We start from the raw sequence: 18453 nt of genomic DNA on the forward strand, positions 1-18453 counted from the left end.
ACCAGCAGTGGCCTGAACAAGCAGTTGCAGGGCTGCGTCTTTACCATTATTAATAAATACTGTGGATTCTATAACAAAAGCAATGAGTCCAGAACAGACAGCCTTTAAGCCAGACTCTAACTGCCCCGTGCAAGTACAAACACACAAGAGGCCCCAGTGCCTTTGCTTTGACCACAAACACAGTCAGCGTCCCCTTGTCACGTTAATCCCTCATCATTTCTGTGTTGCTTGCTGTTTGATCAGCAGTGGAGGGTATGTTTTATTGCCTCTTACAGTTCAGGCCAAAATACTGGGAAGCTGAGTGTAGAAAGTTTGATCACTGCTGGTGGTGAATGGTCCCCCCACCTCTAATTGTCTCACTGTTTGCATTCATTTAAAAAAAATTTGCATAAGCAAGTCAGGGTAATGCTGCCTGCCAAAAAGGAAGTGCGTGCCGTAGCAGGTGGTGTAAACATTTTGGCTTGGACGAAGCAGAAAGTGCATTGTCATTTAAGCATTTCAGTGCCTAGATTTTTGGGTGTTGTGTGTGACATGCTCGCATGGCAGACATGCACGCATGGCAGGCATGCGTGCTATTCTATGTTTGCATGGGGATTGGTTCCTATCGGATCGGTACGGCCCATTTGAGTGGCCCTCCATTTCTGTCATGATTATGTCGTACGGCAGCGTTTTTTTGGCAATCTTTCAATATTTGTCCCGAGTTATGCATTACTTACTGCTCTGCTGGCGACGTGATCCACGGTGTAGTCCATTGCCGCCAAGATTCAGAAATTAGAAATTTTACTAAGTGTGTAACGCGCTGGGTGCAGAGGTTGGCGACCTGCACTTTGAATCTACTTAATGAAGGTTGATTCCCGGTCATGCGTTACATAAATGGCAAGTTATATCTTAACTGGCCCTACCCTCCCTTCGCCAACCTGCATTGACCAGTGTGGTGAAGTATGGTCAAACAACCCTCGTGACTCACACGGCATGGGGTAAACCTTCATCCAGCCATGCATTGACAAAGGGACTTTACAATAAAAGATTAAAGTTCGATATTTTTTTTTTATGTGTGTACACGTAAATACATTTTTGTGCTTGCCGTTTCTACACCGTCCCTGAGTACTTGTGTTCATGGTTGGATATCCAAGTTGGCACGCCACTGACAACTGGCGTTCACACCTGGCTCACTCCTTTAATTTGACTCGGCTTAAACTGTGCGTGCCCATTGCAGGTGTGTCAACAGTGGCTTTGGCAGACAAAGCTGTGGCTGTGGTGCTGCCCTGTCTGTTCACCCATGTGCCACCCCAACATCAATAGTTGCTCACGAACAGCAATTCTTCAATGATGTGACCACACCAGCGCCGTTTGCTTGTGCGTTTGTGTGTGATTTGATGTAAGTAATCTCGTCAGAAACTCCCAATAGTGCAATTTGTACCCAGTTTTCACGCAGTATATTAATTGGGCATACATAGGACCACCCTTCCCCACCATCCCACCCATGCAGCTTTGGTTTTGTGCTGCAACTGAACGTTTTTTTCCATTCACCGTTTAGACCAAATGACCCCTGTCTGAGGTCAATATTGCATACACACAGGCCTAGAAGACATGGTGTTGTCATTTGTGCTTCGAGTGTCACTGTCGCATGAAATTAATGTACAAAACACACTAAATATAATATTACTTGACTGTGTTCTGCTGACGTTTGTTCTGCTGCCTCGTGAAGTTCCCTTTAAAAAGGTAGACACTGTCTACAACTCTATTTGCAAATATAGCTGACAATGCAACTGTGGTATATGTACAACAGCCTTGACATGGCTGTCCCCCAAAATAGAAGGTAGTCCACTGGGCAAGTGTACGCATTTAAATGGTGCTTCTTACTTAGCTGAGCAGCTGTCATTTTACTCCCAACAATAACGCTGCTCTTCTGTCCTAAAAATCGCAATGCTTTTAACATGACTCGAGTATAAACGCACAGACGGCACACTCTCTCGGACACAGAGCTGCTTCATTGGGCACGTTATATATGCCGCCAGCCTCGACTTACTTAAATATTTGACTTAAAAAATTTGCACAACGTCTACAACTGTTACAGCGAGAGCTCGTGCCACAGCCACTGGCGGTGAACACCGCTTATTTATTGATGCATGTGTATGGCTGTCAAGTTCATTTGTACAAGTAATAAATTTAAAATGTAGGTACACGTGTAATTTACATGTTTGCTGTACGTGTGTCACTTAACACCCGTGACACCTTTGCAAATGAGATGTTCCATCTGAAGGGATGACCAGATGAAATAAGTTCTATCATATAAACATCTCTGATTTTTCTTTTTTTATATATATATTTGGTATAATTGATTAGATTTTTTCACATTAAAAAAGGAAGTTTTAAAATTGTCAAATGAATAATCTTTTATTAATGAGCAAACATGTACAGTACTAACTGCACAACATCATCTCAAACTGCAGCTTGTATAAAATAACCAGTGAGATGGAATCATTGTTGATGTCTATCTATCACACATTCAAATCTTTGAACCTATATTCTTGGTTCTTTAGGTAAAGTGACGTAGAAGGGAAACAATAAAATAATAAAAATATAAAACAATAAAATTAAACGTTATTATTGTTTTTATATTTTTATTATTTTATTGTTTCCCTTCTACGTGACTTTACCGAAAGAACCAAGAATATGAATCCCTGCAGTCACGAAAGCTTTAAATCGAAATTTATCTCTGAACCTGTTGACAAACTCGGTCGAGGAGAATATGTTTTTGTTTAAAAAATCTCTACATTCCGCAAGTCCTGACGACATTGCTTATTGTTAACGAGACTTTGTAACACACGTTCGCCAACCCACACCGTGCAGTGGCGTCATCAAATAACTCCCACTGCCCGCACGACGTAGGGAAGGCCCTCATCCAGCCGTGGATTGACGAAAGGGCTCCGCATATACGTGTGCACAATTGTATTCTTTCTAATAATAATTCATAATTTTGACTCGCAACGCAGCGTACAGTAGTAGAGCAACTCAGAGGCAACTCCGATAGACGGCAGCAGCAACCAGCTGGCAGTGAGCCAACGATTGCCCCAAGACTGTTCATGGGCTCGGTTTGATTTACCCCTGACATGAATATGTTGGACAATTTGTTATCTACTTTCTAACCCAGGGGTCGGCAACCAAAATAGCAAGAAGAGCCTTTTTTTCAAATTCGGTAAAAAAAACTATTTCAAGAGCCGCAGTGCATGCGAGTACGAGACTGGTGCTGAATAAGTAACATCTCGAAGCAGTCCTTAAAGAGCTGCATGCAGCTCCAGAGCCGCAGGTTGCTGACCCCTGTTTTAACCCCCCCCACCCACTATCCATTATTGTTGTACTTAATACATTGTTTAAAAGAGGTGACATCTATCTCATCAATGCGCGTGTACAGGCATTTTAATCTGTTACTCGAGTTGGTCTAAAATCAGCCGGCCGCTTTCTCCTCTAGATTATTAATGTTAAACTACCTTGGCTCATGACTGGTGATGATGAAATATGTCAATGGCTTTAAAGCCGTTTCATTGTGCGTCTCTCTGTGTTCTCCACTCCCTCTGTTTTATTCTCCCCAGCCATTGGATTCAATGTTGAAACTGTGACCTACAAAAATCTGAGGTTCCAAGTGTGGGATCTCGGAGGACAGACCAGCATCAGGTGAGGTCATCGGAAACAGCTGGGTCCTCTTGGCTGTAAACCAAATAGACCTCACTGCTGCCCGGCCAATAAGACATTTGTTTGGCTCTTGTAATGTCCTATGCAAGCCATGTTAAAGAAATCGATTGTGGTGAATGTGTACAAAGTGCTTGTAGATGTAAAAAAAAAATGCCACAATCTATTAAATGAGGTACAACACTTAAAAAGTAATAATGTAAAATGCAAACATCGTACAACTATATGGAAACAAACATTTTGGCAACCAGCATATGATGTATATTTCACATTGCTGGCTCATGCTTTATAATATAACTTTATTTTGTGTCTCCTTCAGTCCTCTGTTCATATAATTGTAGCTTATATATTTCATGATCATTGGAATGCACATTTAATAGTGCATTGTCATTCATTTATTGAAGACAGCTTTATTGACTCTCAAAACTATTTTTCAGGAGGGTCCTGCATTGTAATGTTGGCCAAATCCATATCAAAGAATAAATCACATTGAATGCACCCAATCTCATCAGATGTTGGGACCTAAGCAGGTTCAGCCTGGTTAGCACCTGAATGGGAAACTGCTGAGGAATACCAGGTGTTGTAGCTTTGGGTTGCCAAGTGGACGGGAGATTTCACTTAGGCAATGTGATCTTAAACCCACCTGTGTGGACCTTTCAGAGTTATCCCCTTCTATGTTGGATTTCTAGGTCCTCTGCTTTTATAGAAAATGATAAACACCCAGCTTACCCGAGTTGGGTTCCTGGCCTTGGCTAACATCAGTGGCGAGTGGTATCTGAACTGGTCGTTTGCATCCCAACCCCCTTCGCCAATCCACGAGCATAGTGACATAGGGCCAAACAGTCCCCATAACTGGCACGGCGTGGGGAGGCCTTCATCCAGCACTGGAGTGACAAGATCTGTGCATATATTTAAAAAAAAAATCGGCTACATTTCCCAGTGCAGGATCCTTCTGAAAAAGTCTCGAGGCTCGCCAAGGCTTACCTGAATGAACTCGTGACGTTTATTATTATTTTGACTCTTATTCCTCTCTGATGTTAATGTCCATCTCACGCAGGCCTTACTGGCGCTGCTACTACTCGAACACGGACGCCATCATTTACGTGGTCGACAGCTGCGATCGTGACCGCATGGGCATCTCAAAGTCTGAGCTCGTGGCCATGCTGGAGGTGAGGCTGCGTGCGCTTTCAGTTTGCAGTTATGTTTGCGGGTTTGTTTCCGACTTATTATTATTGTTCATAATGTTTCTTGACATTCCATGATGCCTCTGTTCACCACAGTTTGCACGTGTGCGCCCACGTCTGTGTACTAGCGTTTTTGAACATTCATATGTCACAATTGTGCAGAAAATGAAATACACACAGGTGAAGTGTGTGTGTTTTACTTTGAGATATTTGCCCATCTACAATCGTACAGTGCTTTACCGTTTCTGGCGATTTGATTGGGGTCTGGTTGAATGTTAATCGAACTATCGTAAGTGCTGACCAGGTAAGATTATGCTGCATTGAGATAAACGTTAGCCGTTGCGGTAAGTTTTTTTCCAGTGTGCCGGCTGTGCCAACTGTGGTTTTATTGGCAATAGATCCGTGGGACCGTATACTTCCACAACCAGCCTGAGGCACAGCGAGTTTCACATGCCCTTTCCCAATATCTTGCGAAATATGAACGAGGCCCTGTGAGAAATTGCGTACTTCACATCCTTGCTGTCCAGCATCTGTCGAAATGGTCGGAACTTTTAAAGGGAACCCGTCTCATCCCAGCGCGAAACCCTAACCCATTCGCGTGGAATTTGCCGGCCAGTACCACTCAAACACTTTATTTGTCAAAAATATTTTAGTCATGCAATAACAAGGCATTTCTAAACCTATAGGTAGTAAAACATGATGGTCAAGTTTTTTGGCCAGGTAGATGCAAATCTTGCACTTTGTGAAGATAATGTGGATGATGACATGATAAAATGGAGTCACAGCTTATGTACTGCTCCCCTTATGCAAACTACCGTCATTTCTTCCGACTGTTAATGTAAAAACGAATGCTTCATCGTTGCATTGCCGTGACTTTGCTCACCTGTTCAAAATAATGACTCTCATCATAGCCCTTATTGCCGCACATCTCGCTGCCAAAGTGCCTTTAGTTTTTAGTATTGTTAAGACTTTCATTTTGAATTGGGCTTCGACATTCTGATTCACAGCACGTACTGTTTTTTGGATACTTTTTCAGGGTGTGGATCGAGATTAACAAATATAAAATTCCCATGCATCGTTGATGAGTATTTTAATATTTTAAACTAGATTAACCCACAATTACGGCCGTATTCCCCGTTATCGAACTCGTGGCAGCGGTAACAGTTTTACACGTGTGTGATAGATAGATAAATAAACCGATTACTGGTCCTGGTGCGCAGAATACAAGCCGGCGTGGTTTTTTTTACGTTAACACTTAAAAAAGAGGCGTCAGAAATTGCGAGTGGGATTTGCACAAACCTGGATAGGCATGCGTTCTTGTAACTGTAGCGTGCGCGCTGTGTTGTGAAAGTAATTCGTGGAGTTTCTGTGCTTCAGCTGGTCGTGGTTTTGGTTTGACATGGCCGGACGAGGCATGCGAGGCGGTGATAACCGTGCGGGCACGGACAGTTTAGGGAAGTGAAATTGTGCTTGCAGAACGTCGAGCTCTTGTTCAACTCTAAATCTCCCCAAATTGCAATCGCATTTTGTCGATGCCAAATTAGTTTTTTTTATTTTCTCTGCGTGTGGTTGGTCATTCGCTGGACGTGGAATAAGCTTCGGCGGACAAACTGCGAATGTGTCTCGTGCGTCTTCGCAATTGCACATCCCAGGAGTTTGAGTGTGCCTTTGAGACGTACAGAGCGAGTGCTTTATTTTACGCTTTGGCTAGGAATGGGTTAACGTGGATGCTTGACAAAGAATGGTAGAAGTAGGCTATTAAAAGTGTCCACATTTCACTCTGTGCGATGTCGTCACTGCCAAAAAATTGGGACACGCTTATGAAAATGTTTTAACGAGGCCTTTAAAAGTTTTACTGGTGCCGAAATTACAATTTCTAAGGAGAGGATTCTTCTGCGGAATAGCATCATGCGAGCTTCTACAGTTACGATCGCGAGATGGTAATCGGGTGCTTGAGGTATAGGAATGCGTGCTACGAGATCGGTTTTACTTGGATCTGATAGCATTGATGCACTTGAAATGCTGACGTGGGTTGCCTTGATGTCGTTCCCTCGCTCTATTCCCAGAAGTAAATGTAAGAGAATTGAGACGGACAAATACGTATTAACTAGAGGTTGAAGGCACCTGCCCCGTAGACAGTGAGAGCGTGTGATGTGAAAGAAAGGCGTAGGCCCCTCCTGAAAAAACATCACTGACTACTTCTGGTGAACCATATTTGCGGTGTGTATGCGCTGATAGCTTGACAGCAAACATGGCTGATTTTGGGCTGATGAAAACAAAATTAAACAAACGCTGTTCATTTTTGAGAACGTTTGTGCGTGAAATTGTTTCTTTTACACATAATGGAAATGTTTAGCTTTCTTTGCCTCTGGTAAAAGTACATTTTATTGTCTGCATTTGCATTTTTAAATATGCAAATGCAGATTTCATCAAACATCAGATCGCGGTTGCTAAGCAGGATTGTTTTATATTGCTCTCGGGCAAGGTTGACAGCCAAATACATTGTTGTACTGCACTATGCTGCAACGTCTGTTCCTCACCTTCACCAACCTGCACTGACCAGCACAGTGCAGTGTGGTCAAATATCCCCCCATGACCCACAAGGTGCAGGAAGGCTCTCTTCCAGCACTTAATTGACAGAAGGGCTATATAAGTAAATAATAAGTCACTGTGTGTGCGTGTATGCATGCTTGCATGCACGTGCGTGTGTGCGTGCCATTGGGATCTGGATGGACAAAGTCCCATCAGTAAGTTCTTCTGACAGGTGGGTTGCATTGGCCGAGTCATGTTGCCCATATGCCCAACCACCACAAGCCTTAAAGCAGCTTCCGTTTGGCCAGATAGAGGGGGTTAAATGGGTGCGGCACAGGCTGGAGAAGAGATGGGCCGATGCGGTACAGAAGGATGCGGAGCTGATTGGGGCTTCCGATGGCTGGTGCAAGCACTGTCAAGATCGCCCTTCCCAATAATAACGGAGGGCAGGAAACTGATTCTCACAATGAGCAGGGCATTGGCTGAGTAAAACATCGCAAGTACACACATTGCGGAGCCCCGATGGTGCATTTTCCACTCATTTCAGTCGGTTAACCTGTAACATATGGGTCTCTCCCATGACCTCCTGCCGGAAGCGAGCCTTCCACACTTCACAGAGCCTCAGTGCACCTAGCCTAGCACAATTGTTATGGCGACGTCACTGTCACGTAACGGCGCGAATGGCGGCTGTTGCTGTGTGTGCCAACCCCTGCAGGAAGAAGAGCTGAAGAAGGCCATCCTCGTGGTGTTCGCCAACAAGCAGGACATGGAGCAGGCAATGACACCCACCGAGGTGGCCAACTCGTTGGGTTTGTCTGCCCTCAAGGACCGCAAGTGGCAGATCTTCAAGACGTCCGCCACCAAGGGGACCGGGCTCGATGAGGCCATGGAGTGGTAGGCCCTTTTGCGAGCAACTCACAAATATGAAATCTGGCACCTTTCCTTTCCCAAGGTTCTGCATGCACATCTTCACATCCTGGGAGCATGACCTCTTTCCACCGCCGCAGCCACCCATAAATCTAGAATAGGGCAGTTGCTGACTATGCCACAATAGCTGTTGCTGTCACGATCACCTCTGTTACTCATGCACTTGTCAACGGGGGACAGGTGCAGCTTGAATGAAGCAAACAGCGATGCTCCTTTGTGCAAGTGAGCTCAAGGTAAATGTAGGTTGTGTACTTTGCCTCCTAATACGCGGTGTTCTGTTGCCTTGTGTTCGTGCGTGTGTGCGCTTCGACAGGCTGGTGGAGGCTCTAAAGACGAGGCAGTGAATACCACCGGAGTGAATAAATCCTTTGATTCCACCAAGTCCACGATTATGTAAAGTATCCTTCCTATCTGGCGGTGGCCAGCCGGGTGCCCCAATCCCACGTGTGTACAGGGTTAAGGTGCAGAGAATACATTGTTGCTGTTTAAACCTCACTGGAAGGTCACATTCCGTGTCCTTAAAGAATGACTTTGGGTTTCTGTTTTTGCCTATCGGTCCCTCGTTTTCAGCTGTATAAATGCGGTTGATGTGTCATGATGTGGCATTGATGCATGCGTAGATGTGAGCCTCCTTTAATGCTTCTTTATTTGCAACTGGAGATGTGATGATATTCTCTGGAGTTATCGCTAACACCATTAGTGTTGAGGATATATATTTAACGTCCAAACTGACATCACCGAAAACTAAAACTTGACCGGGGAACACTTTTCTTCTTCTACTACTTATTCTTGGCCATTTAACAAAAAAAATCCTGAGGTTTGTGTTCATGTCTTTGCTTTTGTAAGCCTGGTGTCTATAGCTAGCTGTCCACTGCAACGTTTTGCGTTACTCTTCAATAAACAAGTTTTCGATTTAAAGGCACACCTGGGTTGTTTCTTTGTATTTTATGCTGCCGAGAGTTCAACTAATGAGCGTCACAATTATCTGCCGCTCCGCTCCTCATCCGTGCACAAACATCCAACGGGTGCGTAATGAGCGGCATGCAGATTGCACGCTTTTGTTTTTGAAATGTTTTGGCTGTCCCAGGTTCTGAGTTCTCACTCGTTCTGTTAAAGTTAATTATTGCAATGATGCCTGATTACTTTTCAGCGGCCCAGTTTTCTGTCGCCCCCCCCCCCTAACTACGACCAGGCCTTTCCCAATACCTCCTTATCAATCGCTTTTGTTTTACTGCATCGAAACTACACCGCCGCTTACAATAACCCAATTCTTTATTTCAAATTGTTAGCATACTATGTACAATTTTTTAAATGCTGTAAAACGCCTTGCTAAAGACACTATACATCCCTTTAAGGTAAGATGAATTATTCTATATCCCACATATAATAATGCTAACCCCTGAATCCGATACAAGTAATTCTTGCGATTCACGTTTGCGATTAGATTCAATGATCAATTCTTTAATTTTTAAGTGTGCTGAATGTAGTGGCCTCTAGTGGCTGGAGGAGTCATCAATCAACTACGTGCAATGTATACACCAACAGTGATTCTTGCATATAAAATTATATCCATGTATTGTTAGCTTGATAATCTGTTGATGAATTGATTCATCGCTACACGACTAATAATTATTGGCCTCTTACAGCAGGGACATTAAGTGACTGTCCATTGTGTTTTTGTTTAATTCATATCAAATGTTGGTCGGCATGACGTCCGACGTTTCGTTCCTCTTCCTGGAAGCTTCTGCAGCAAACGAGTAAATAAAACAAACCTGAAAACACATCGGAAAGCTATACAGCACAACCGTGAGAAAACCAATGCAGCAGCACCAGTATTCAGTGTGTCTCGGGGGAGCCATCTGCATCACAGTTTGGTGGCGTTACAGAAAACGGCGCGGTGAAAGTTGACACGGTGTCGGGTTGAGCATTGTTGACATTGGAAAAAAAACGCCAAACACTGCGCATTAAAACCTAATAGAAGCTCTGCATAACAAGCATGAAACCAGTCCCGGTGGGGTCTTTTAACCAAAAATATGTCGTCAGAAACAAGCTATTTTGCAGTTTGCCTGCGTGCGGTGGTGTTTGGTGTGTCTGTGTGTGTACTCTTGCAAGCATGAAGGTGTAGGGTCGAGTTGCTTTTAAAAGGTGTTTTTTTTAAGGGTTTTGAGCGATTGCGAAATTGCGCGTTTTATTTGTGACATCCAATTCCTCCTGGTCACGCCGACCCAGGGCGAAGGTGTCCACCTCGCGTCTCCATGGACTCATGCTTTGCGAGCGTCGTACATAGTACTTGTTTTTTTATTATCAACAAACTCGATTATTATTGGTCACTCTACTTACTGCGACCCAGTGCCCTTCGCATAAACTACAAGAGCTCTCAATTTTGGTTTAAAGCTTTCGTGACTGCAGGGATTCATATCCTTGGTTCTTTCGGTAAAGTCACGTAGAATGGAAACAATCAAATGATGATTTTTATTTTATTTTGTTTCCCTTCTACGTGACTTTACCGAAAGAACCTTGAATACAAGAGCTCTGTCGAATTGCGTCTTGAATTGAATGCGTCCTCCGGTGAAGGAATTAACACGAATAACTTTCAACGTCCCTTTGCACCCATTGACGGTAATTCCATCCTATTTGCATGCATATGCATGCTCTTACATATGTGTTTGTGTACAGTGGGGAGTGGTAGTGCAGCGGTTAGCTCGCTGCGCGATGAACCCGGTGACGCAAGTTCGATTCCCCCACCAAGACAGGTTACGAACATCTAAACTGGTAATGGGTCTCCCCTAGGTCGACTCAGCCTCAAGTGAATACCTGGTGTGTGTAAACATCGCCACTAGGGAGACAAAGGCGGTAGGGCGTGGTGCTAACCACCTAACCCTCTCCCCCCCCCCCCCCCCATGTACCGTGCCAGCCTTTACCGGTGATCGTAAACGGCACTTTGCACCAACAGTCTTGCGGAGGCTCTTCAGGGGATCTTTGTCTTTTTGTGCATACATTGTCTGCAGAACATTTGTGAAAGCAGACCTATAATTTGTTTTTATATTACTCATTCAAGTAGCAGCCACAGCATTTTGAGAAAGACACCTGTAAAAAAAAAAGCCCCCTGCACAACTTAATTGTAGGCCTACTTAGACGCCCCATCTGTGGGCACTAATAACATCGTACGAGTGCAATGTTGCTGGGAGTTATATTAGACTCGCAAGACCCTTTCACCACCCCCATATGTACACGCAGACGCACTACCGTGTACAGACAGTGTGCAGACAACCAATGTAACCTGTGCGGTGGCTCACATACTGCGCCGTGAAGTCGACCACCTCGACTCTATTCCTGGGCACAGCTAGCATCGGTGGCAAGTGATATCTGAAACCTACCTCCACGCTCCCTGCCCCCCCCCCCTGCCCCCCGCCACCACCACCTTTACCAACCGGCGTGGTGAAGTAGGGTCAAACAATCTCATTCACCATTGTGGCGTTGGGGAAACCTTCATCCCAATGATTGGTTGACAAAGCGATGTAAATGATCGAATGCTATATTTTAATTACGTACAAAGCTCCTGATGGAAAGTGGAGCGTCCAAACGAGACGAACATGTACAAACATGCCCATTGAATGAATGTCCCCGGGCAGACTAAATGGCCCGTGGCTCAACTTGAGACCGGCCCTGCCTACAGACGTTATTGTACATAGTGATGGGGATCGAGTTAGTGAATGTGGCCCAGTGGGGGTGTACATGGAGAGTAAAGAAAGGCACTGTGTTTTGGTGACACATAGCCCAGGTGCTGTAATGAGGCCACTCAGTGGGGCATTATTTTGACCCTTCAATCTAAAATGCAATTGCACACCGCATGTTTTCTTGAGCTGTAAAAGAGGTTGCGCTATTAAATATGGGTGGTTAAAATTTCTGCTTAGTTTTATTTTCCAATGATGTAATTAATCGTTCGGTAGGTCGCGTGTGGTGGGGTAAATTGTGAAGACTGCCACCCCTTCCAAAATGTCCATGCCAGCGTGGAAGAGTAGGCTAAATACCCTCTAGAGGGGCTCCGTCGTGGGTGTGTTTGCGGACGCCTTCTTGCCAGCAGTGGTGCGAGTAATCACTCGGCTGCACCTCTAGCTTCTGCACTTCTTACGAATCTTAGCATGTGGCTCTGTAGATCGAGGAAGGCTTAAGTGGCAATAGTTCTCGGTTATTCATACGCGCCTTGCTGTCGTACATATGATTTTGAGATGTGTATGGTCCGATGTTCACATTGCCAAATGCCCCCCTTTCATCGGTGTCTCTGTTAATAAAAACTGATCAAATCACCACTGCATGGTTCAGCTGTTTTTTTTTGCTTTGTGTTTCGCTGATTGCTGGAAATAAGAGTGAATTTTAATGATCTTCCTTTGAATTTGGAAGTCCAGACTTGTGATGTCGGTCATTGTGGATATTCTTAGCAGGCGTGATGCATTTTGCACATGAACACAACTTGTATTGTACATTAAATGTAACGCTTTTTGTTTAAGCAATTGTGAAAATATTTGATAAATCGACAAGAGGTCAAACACTTTTGACAATGAAGGAAAATTAACTTCGCAGTGATTTTAAACATACACAGGTTAAAGATGCAAACGTAATAAAATTAAGCGGCTTGGGCAGGACACGGCTAGAAGGAATGATGGTCAATGGCCAATTATAATCGTAGTGTGATAGCCAAGGAATGGAAAGAAGACATCAACCGAAGTAAAGTCGGCCCATGAAATCAGCTTGTGGCTGCATGTGCTGGGTGAATTGTTCGTAGGATTTTGAGAGATGATGCAGGCAGGTGTGGGAGGCCTTCATTCTAGTTTCAAGTTTTATCTTCTTTAACCGGGTGATAATTCAAGACACCAGGATATTCTCAGTTGCAAGTGACCTGGGGCATTAGTCTGCCAATATAATCCCAATGTACAATCCCAGTTGAGTTACTTAGCAGTGTCATTTTTTAGGCAAATTTGGACACCGACACACGATGGCCTACTCTTGCGAATGACGTCAGTAGGTCGTTAATATCCGCTGTGAAGCAGATGTGTACGTGTAGTAGTAAGAATTATACTGGTAGGAACGAAGTTATAAACTGAGTGTACCAGCCTGCAATAGATTAATGTGTGCGTCCGTCCGTCCCCTTTCAATACTTTAACGAAGTGAAATCTCGTGCTGTTGGGTGTAAAATCAGCAATAGACAGCGCAGAGACTTGTCCTACCAGCCCACCCTGCAGGGACCTGTTTAACATAAGTCGCGATTAATTCAAGGATATCGGCGCCACAGGCACGATGTTAGTAAGTATAAATACTCCTCGTCACGCTTATTACCCCCGAAGTATTGTTTGAGGACGGCCGCTGGATACGAACTGTGATCATCTGTAAACTGCGCCCAGTGCTGCGTGTGTCTCCATGGCACTGACATTGGATTGACCATGGCTGATGGTGATGTTGAATGATATAACAAAATATTTAAAGTGAGTCATGCTGTCTTTCGACTTTTACCCCAAAAACAGCAGTCAAGGTGAATTCGTCTAAATACGACCCCTTATCAGTGAGAGGGACACGTGATGGGTGAAGTCACAGGCCTACGTGTTATTGAAGGTGAATGTTGTGGGTAATGTAGATGCTCCATAAAGGGAGGGAAACAAACTGCAATTGTCATCAGCCATGATCGGTCAACTGCTGGATGAGGACCTCTCAATTCTCAATGTATATCCGAGCACGCATTTTCTCAGTGGTGCTTTGTGCACTTTTCAGCGTTTGTTTTTGTTCTTCATTTGTCTCATGGTTATCGCTTTCAGGCTTAGAGAGTGATTGCAACTGTTTTGGCAATAATGGAGACATTTCCATCGAAGGGAAAACGACTTTTGTCAGAGAGCAATATATTTCTATACTCCAACTCATCGGCCTAAACTCACGGCAAGCAATGGAAACGTCTAAATTTGTTTTTAACACCCAGCCTCCATAATCGTCGGACCCCAGCCGGCGAGATGAATGAATGCGCTGAGGGTGCTGTTAATGATGTAGCGAAGCGCTCGCAATGCTGTCACCTGCGTGACTTTCAAACTGTGTTGTGTTGGAGGCGATACAGAGGAAATGCTCACGTGCACCGTGTCAACTGCAGTCGACTGCTGGGAGTGAGGCGCCACGCTGGCGAGATGTTAACCACCTCGCCTGGTATACAGGAGGTCGTGGGTTCAATCGCGACCCTGACGCCTGCTGCTGCTGTATACTTGGAGTTCGCGTGTTCTAACCGTGGTCGCGTGGATTGTTCTCCGGGTCCTCCCGTTTTTCCCACCACGTTTAAGAAAATGCGTTTCAGAGTATTTGGCTGTTCTAAATGTCCACGTGATAAGCCAATTCGTCGAGCTATCATTTGTGGCCAGGTCGCTTTGGAAAAAGAGCTACATAGCTCAGTGGGCCCTACCTGGTAAAATTAAAAGTTCATAGTTTTAGTTGAGATGTACGACCCGTGCGAAATTCTATTTTAAAAAAAAACATCAAACATTTGGTTGTAGTTCCTTCGACTAATATTAACCCTCCCATTCCAAAAAAAAGCGTTTGCTTTTAGTAATTAATAAGAGGGATATAAATAATAATAATATAAAGCCCGTAGGATGAAGTTCCTCCGAATGCTGTGTTGGACGTGGAGGTTGGTTTGTCCATTCTTCACCATGCTGTGTCAGTGTGGCTTCGTGAAAGCGTTGTGTGTGTGTGTCGGGGGGGGGGGGGGGGGGTATTTGCGCAGTATGCAAAAAGCTCCGCACTTCTTTCCGTGACTGAGAAAGGGCATAACGTACCAAACTCTCTGTCTTCTCTTCTGTTACCCAGTTTTACTCTCGCAAGCGTGGAAATGACAGCGTTGGCCAATGGCAGGTGGACACTGAAGTTGTGGGCAGTCATAGTGAAGGTGCAGGGCCTGCGTCTTCTTCCATCTCGCCACTGCTGGCGAATGGGCACCCGCTCAAGCTGGTCACATGTCTCGGAAGATGTGTCAGTGCCCACACTTTACGCCACCACACGTGGCCTGCGACTGACCTGTGGTGGACCCATATTATTTATTGCTGGGCGGTTGTGTGTGTGTGTGTGGGGGGGGGGGAGCGGTTGAGAAACTTGCTCCGTCGTTTTTATTTTATTTTATACCTACCACGTGACTTTAACCGAAAGAACCAAAGAGTATGCATTCCTACAGTCACGAAAGCTTCAAATCAAGATGCTAGTCTAAGTTCATTCATTCCCTTTAACATGCCACGCTATTTATTACCTTTACACTATAATACCCCATTAACACTACTTCGGCTACCTTTGTTCTCAAAAACGTATACAAACTCTCGCTGGTAACAGCTTCTCTTCACAAGGCAGCCAGACATCGTTGCTGCTTGCAGCAGACACCGCGGCTATCGCGATTTTCACCTGAAGGCGAACGCTTGTGTTGCGTTCGAAACGTCGCGATGTATTTTATTTCATACCTACGTGACTTTACCGAAAGAACCAAAGAGTATTGCTCCATCGTTTCAACGGCCCCTCAATGTGGAATTGAACCGACGACCCCTCTGGAAGGGTCAAGCCCAGCGCGATGCTCACCACTTAGTGGTGGCACAAAACACAACGTCGCAAACGGGAGGGACAACGCGTGCCACGCCAAGACCGTTACAAATTTCTTCTTTATTTCGTACAGGTTTAGGCATCGATACAAAAAAAAAATTCCATTATAATACAGCCCGGTAGGCGGGAGTGGAGGAGGGGGGAAATAACAAAAATATATACAAAGGTTAGCAGCGAACACTGCATTATAAGTAGCACAAATGCTTACTCTTTCATACACCGGTTTAATGTGCTCTCGTTTGGCGCTGGGTTCCCTGACCCCTGTCAACGTTTACGGGATGCACACGCACGCCAGCATTTACACATCATTGGAGGGTCTCGAATGCTCGTATGTACACGTTGCCTCTCCGCCATCCCTCCGGCGGGCGATCGCCACGAGGGATCGTGAGTGCTTTGTGTTTGTGGCGTCGCTTTGAAAGCTTAAAACTTTCAACTATTTTGTTTTCATTTTACCAGGTAAGGCTCAATGAGCTGTGTCGCTTGTTATCAGAGGCGAGCTGGCCACAAATGAAAGGCTCAATGAAGTGGCTTATGTGGAAATTTATAGCTGCCAAATACTCTAAACGCATGTTGATTCTAAATGTGTTGGGAAAAACTGGAGGGCCCAGAGGAAAATCCATGCGACCATAGGGAGAACATGCAAACTCCATATATACAGCAGGTGCCAGGATCTGGATTGAACCCACGACCTCCTGCATACCAGGCGAGGTAGTAAACATCTCGCCACCATGGGACGTTACCAAAAGTTGCGGCCGAAACAAATACGTAAGACTGCACAGGTTAAGCGAAAGGCACTCTCGCTAAGGTGCTCGTTGCAAGATTCAATTTAAATTACACAGGCTGCCTTCGGTGGCTTACGGATGGAGCGGTGGCACGGCGGTTAGCGCACCGCGCTTCCAGCTCTGCGACCTGGGTTCGATAGCCGGCCACGGCTAACATTCGTGACGAGTTCTATCGGAACCGGCCACTGGGCTTTTCGCACGTCGCTCAACCCGTACGTACGAACGAGCATGGCGAAGCATGGCAAAACGACGTGACGCGACCCACATCGCTATGGAGGAAGGCCTTTATCCAACAGCGGATAGGCTAAGTGCTGTACATTACATGATAACAAAAAAAGAGGACACATAGGGGCTCATGGGAAAGCAGGGGGGGGGGGGGGTCGTTTCGTCACGGACGTTAAACGGCATTCCATTTCGTCGGTCAGTGGACTCTCTCCAGGCCAACCGCATCCCCAGTGGCGTTTGCCTCTCGCTTCATGAACAAACTCAGCTAAGCTGTACGTTAACTCTGTTGGCATCGTTTAGCACCGCGTGTGTACAGAGCGCCAGAAAGTCTGCATCAGCATCGTGGCTCCACTCGAAGCGGCGCTTTGCCGGAGTGATGGGGAGAGGCGCTCAGCTCGGCTCGGCTTTATAAAACTCACCGTGGAACAAATATAAAAAATTATAATTAAGTACTTGAGATTGGCTGGCTCCGAGGCCACGGAAAGAAAGCGAGTAATACACGTAGGCTTTCGCGATCGATATTATTCATAACAAAGTGTCAATATAAATGTTGCGTTAAACCCGCCACCACCGAAACGCACCCAATTAGTAAGGTTTGTCACGTAAACAAAACGTGCCCATTCGTTACTCCCCAACACACCGGGGTGGTGGCGGGTTTAACGGCACATCGAGATTTACGCGATCTAGCACAAAGAAACATTTGTTATGGAAAACAACGCCGTTTCCACTTTCAGTTTGCACATTTAAAATAATTTTCTTTTTATACCCAACCTGCGAAAAGGCAACATACAATAGATGCAAAGTAATAAATGTATAAAATAGACTGACTACTGCTTTTGTCACCAACCTATGGCTTAAACTTATCCAGAACACAGCAATCCCACCACCTCAACCCCCCTCCCTCCCCGATCCCACGTTTCTACACAGTGCAAACTGTCAACTTATTCACAAAAGGCACTGTCGCCAATATTGACACGGGAGCACATTTCCTTATTGAGTTAACATTAAAGGCTTATATATATACAAAAAAAATGTCAAGCAATATATTCTCGTTTCTTCGTTTTAAAAATAAAATCTCATCGCTTTTAAATGCCCCTGATTGTGTTAACTACATTGATTCTGTCTTGCAGAGATGATTGGAACGTTCATCCCGACTAGCTTGAATAACTCAAAGCAGTTCAGGGCCGATTAAAAAACGTAAAATACATTATCGATACGAAAAAAAAACTAACAGTCACCCGCATGGGGTTTGAGGATTCCTGAGTGAGTGCATGGCTGGTGCGTCGTCACATTTATAACCAGAGATGGGTTTTTCCTTTTTCCCTTCGAGGAGCTCTGTCTCTTTGTTGTTGCTGTTGTTGTTGCAAGACTCGGAACGTTCACAGGGCGCAACGTCTTGCCACGAATTCCATCCCGGACCCCAGATCCCACAGATCTCGATTGACCCCGGCTCAAAATTCAAAACCCCTTTTAACCGTAATGCTGCCCCCCCCCGACCCCCA

The 18453-nt window shown here is 45.0% G+C and overlaps 1 protein-coding gene across 1 annotated transcript in view; it reads left to right on the forward strand.

The window, feature by feature from the left end:
• ARL1 (ARF like GTPase 1) overlaps positions 1-9255 on the forward strand; it is a 40996-nt gene extending 31741 nt beyond the window's left edge. Inside the window, exons 3-6 of the mRNA XM_032949192.2 lie at positions 3594-3675; positions 4748-4859; positions 8122-8300; positions 8647-9255. Of these exons, the coding sequence (XP_032805083.1) occupies positions 3594-3675; positions 4748-4859; positions 8122-8300; positions 8647-8677 (404 nt within the window). The 3' untranslated portion in view covers positions 8678-9255. The remainder of the gene's footprint in view (positions 1-3593; positions 3676-4747; positions 4860-8121; positions 8301-8646) is intronic.
• Positions 9256-18453: the final 9198 nt, after the last annotated feature.

Source organism: Petromyzon marinus, chromosome 7 (assembly GCF_048934315.1).
Source record: "Petromyzon marinus isolate PM22_M1 ecotype Great Lakes invasive population chromosome 7, UKy_Petmar_22M1.pri1.0, whole genome shotgun sequence".
NCBI classification, from domain to species: Eukaryota; Metazoa; Chordata; class Hyperoartia; order Petromyzontiformes; family Petromyzontidae; genus Petromyzon; species Petromyzon marinus.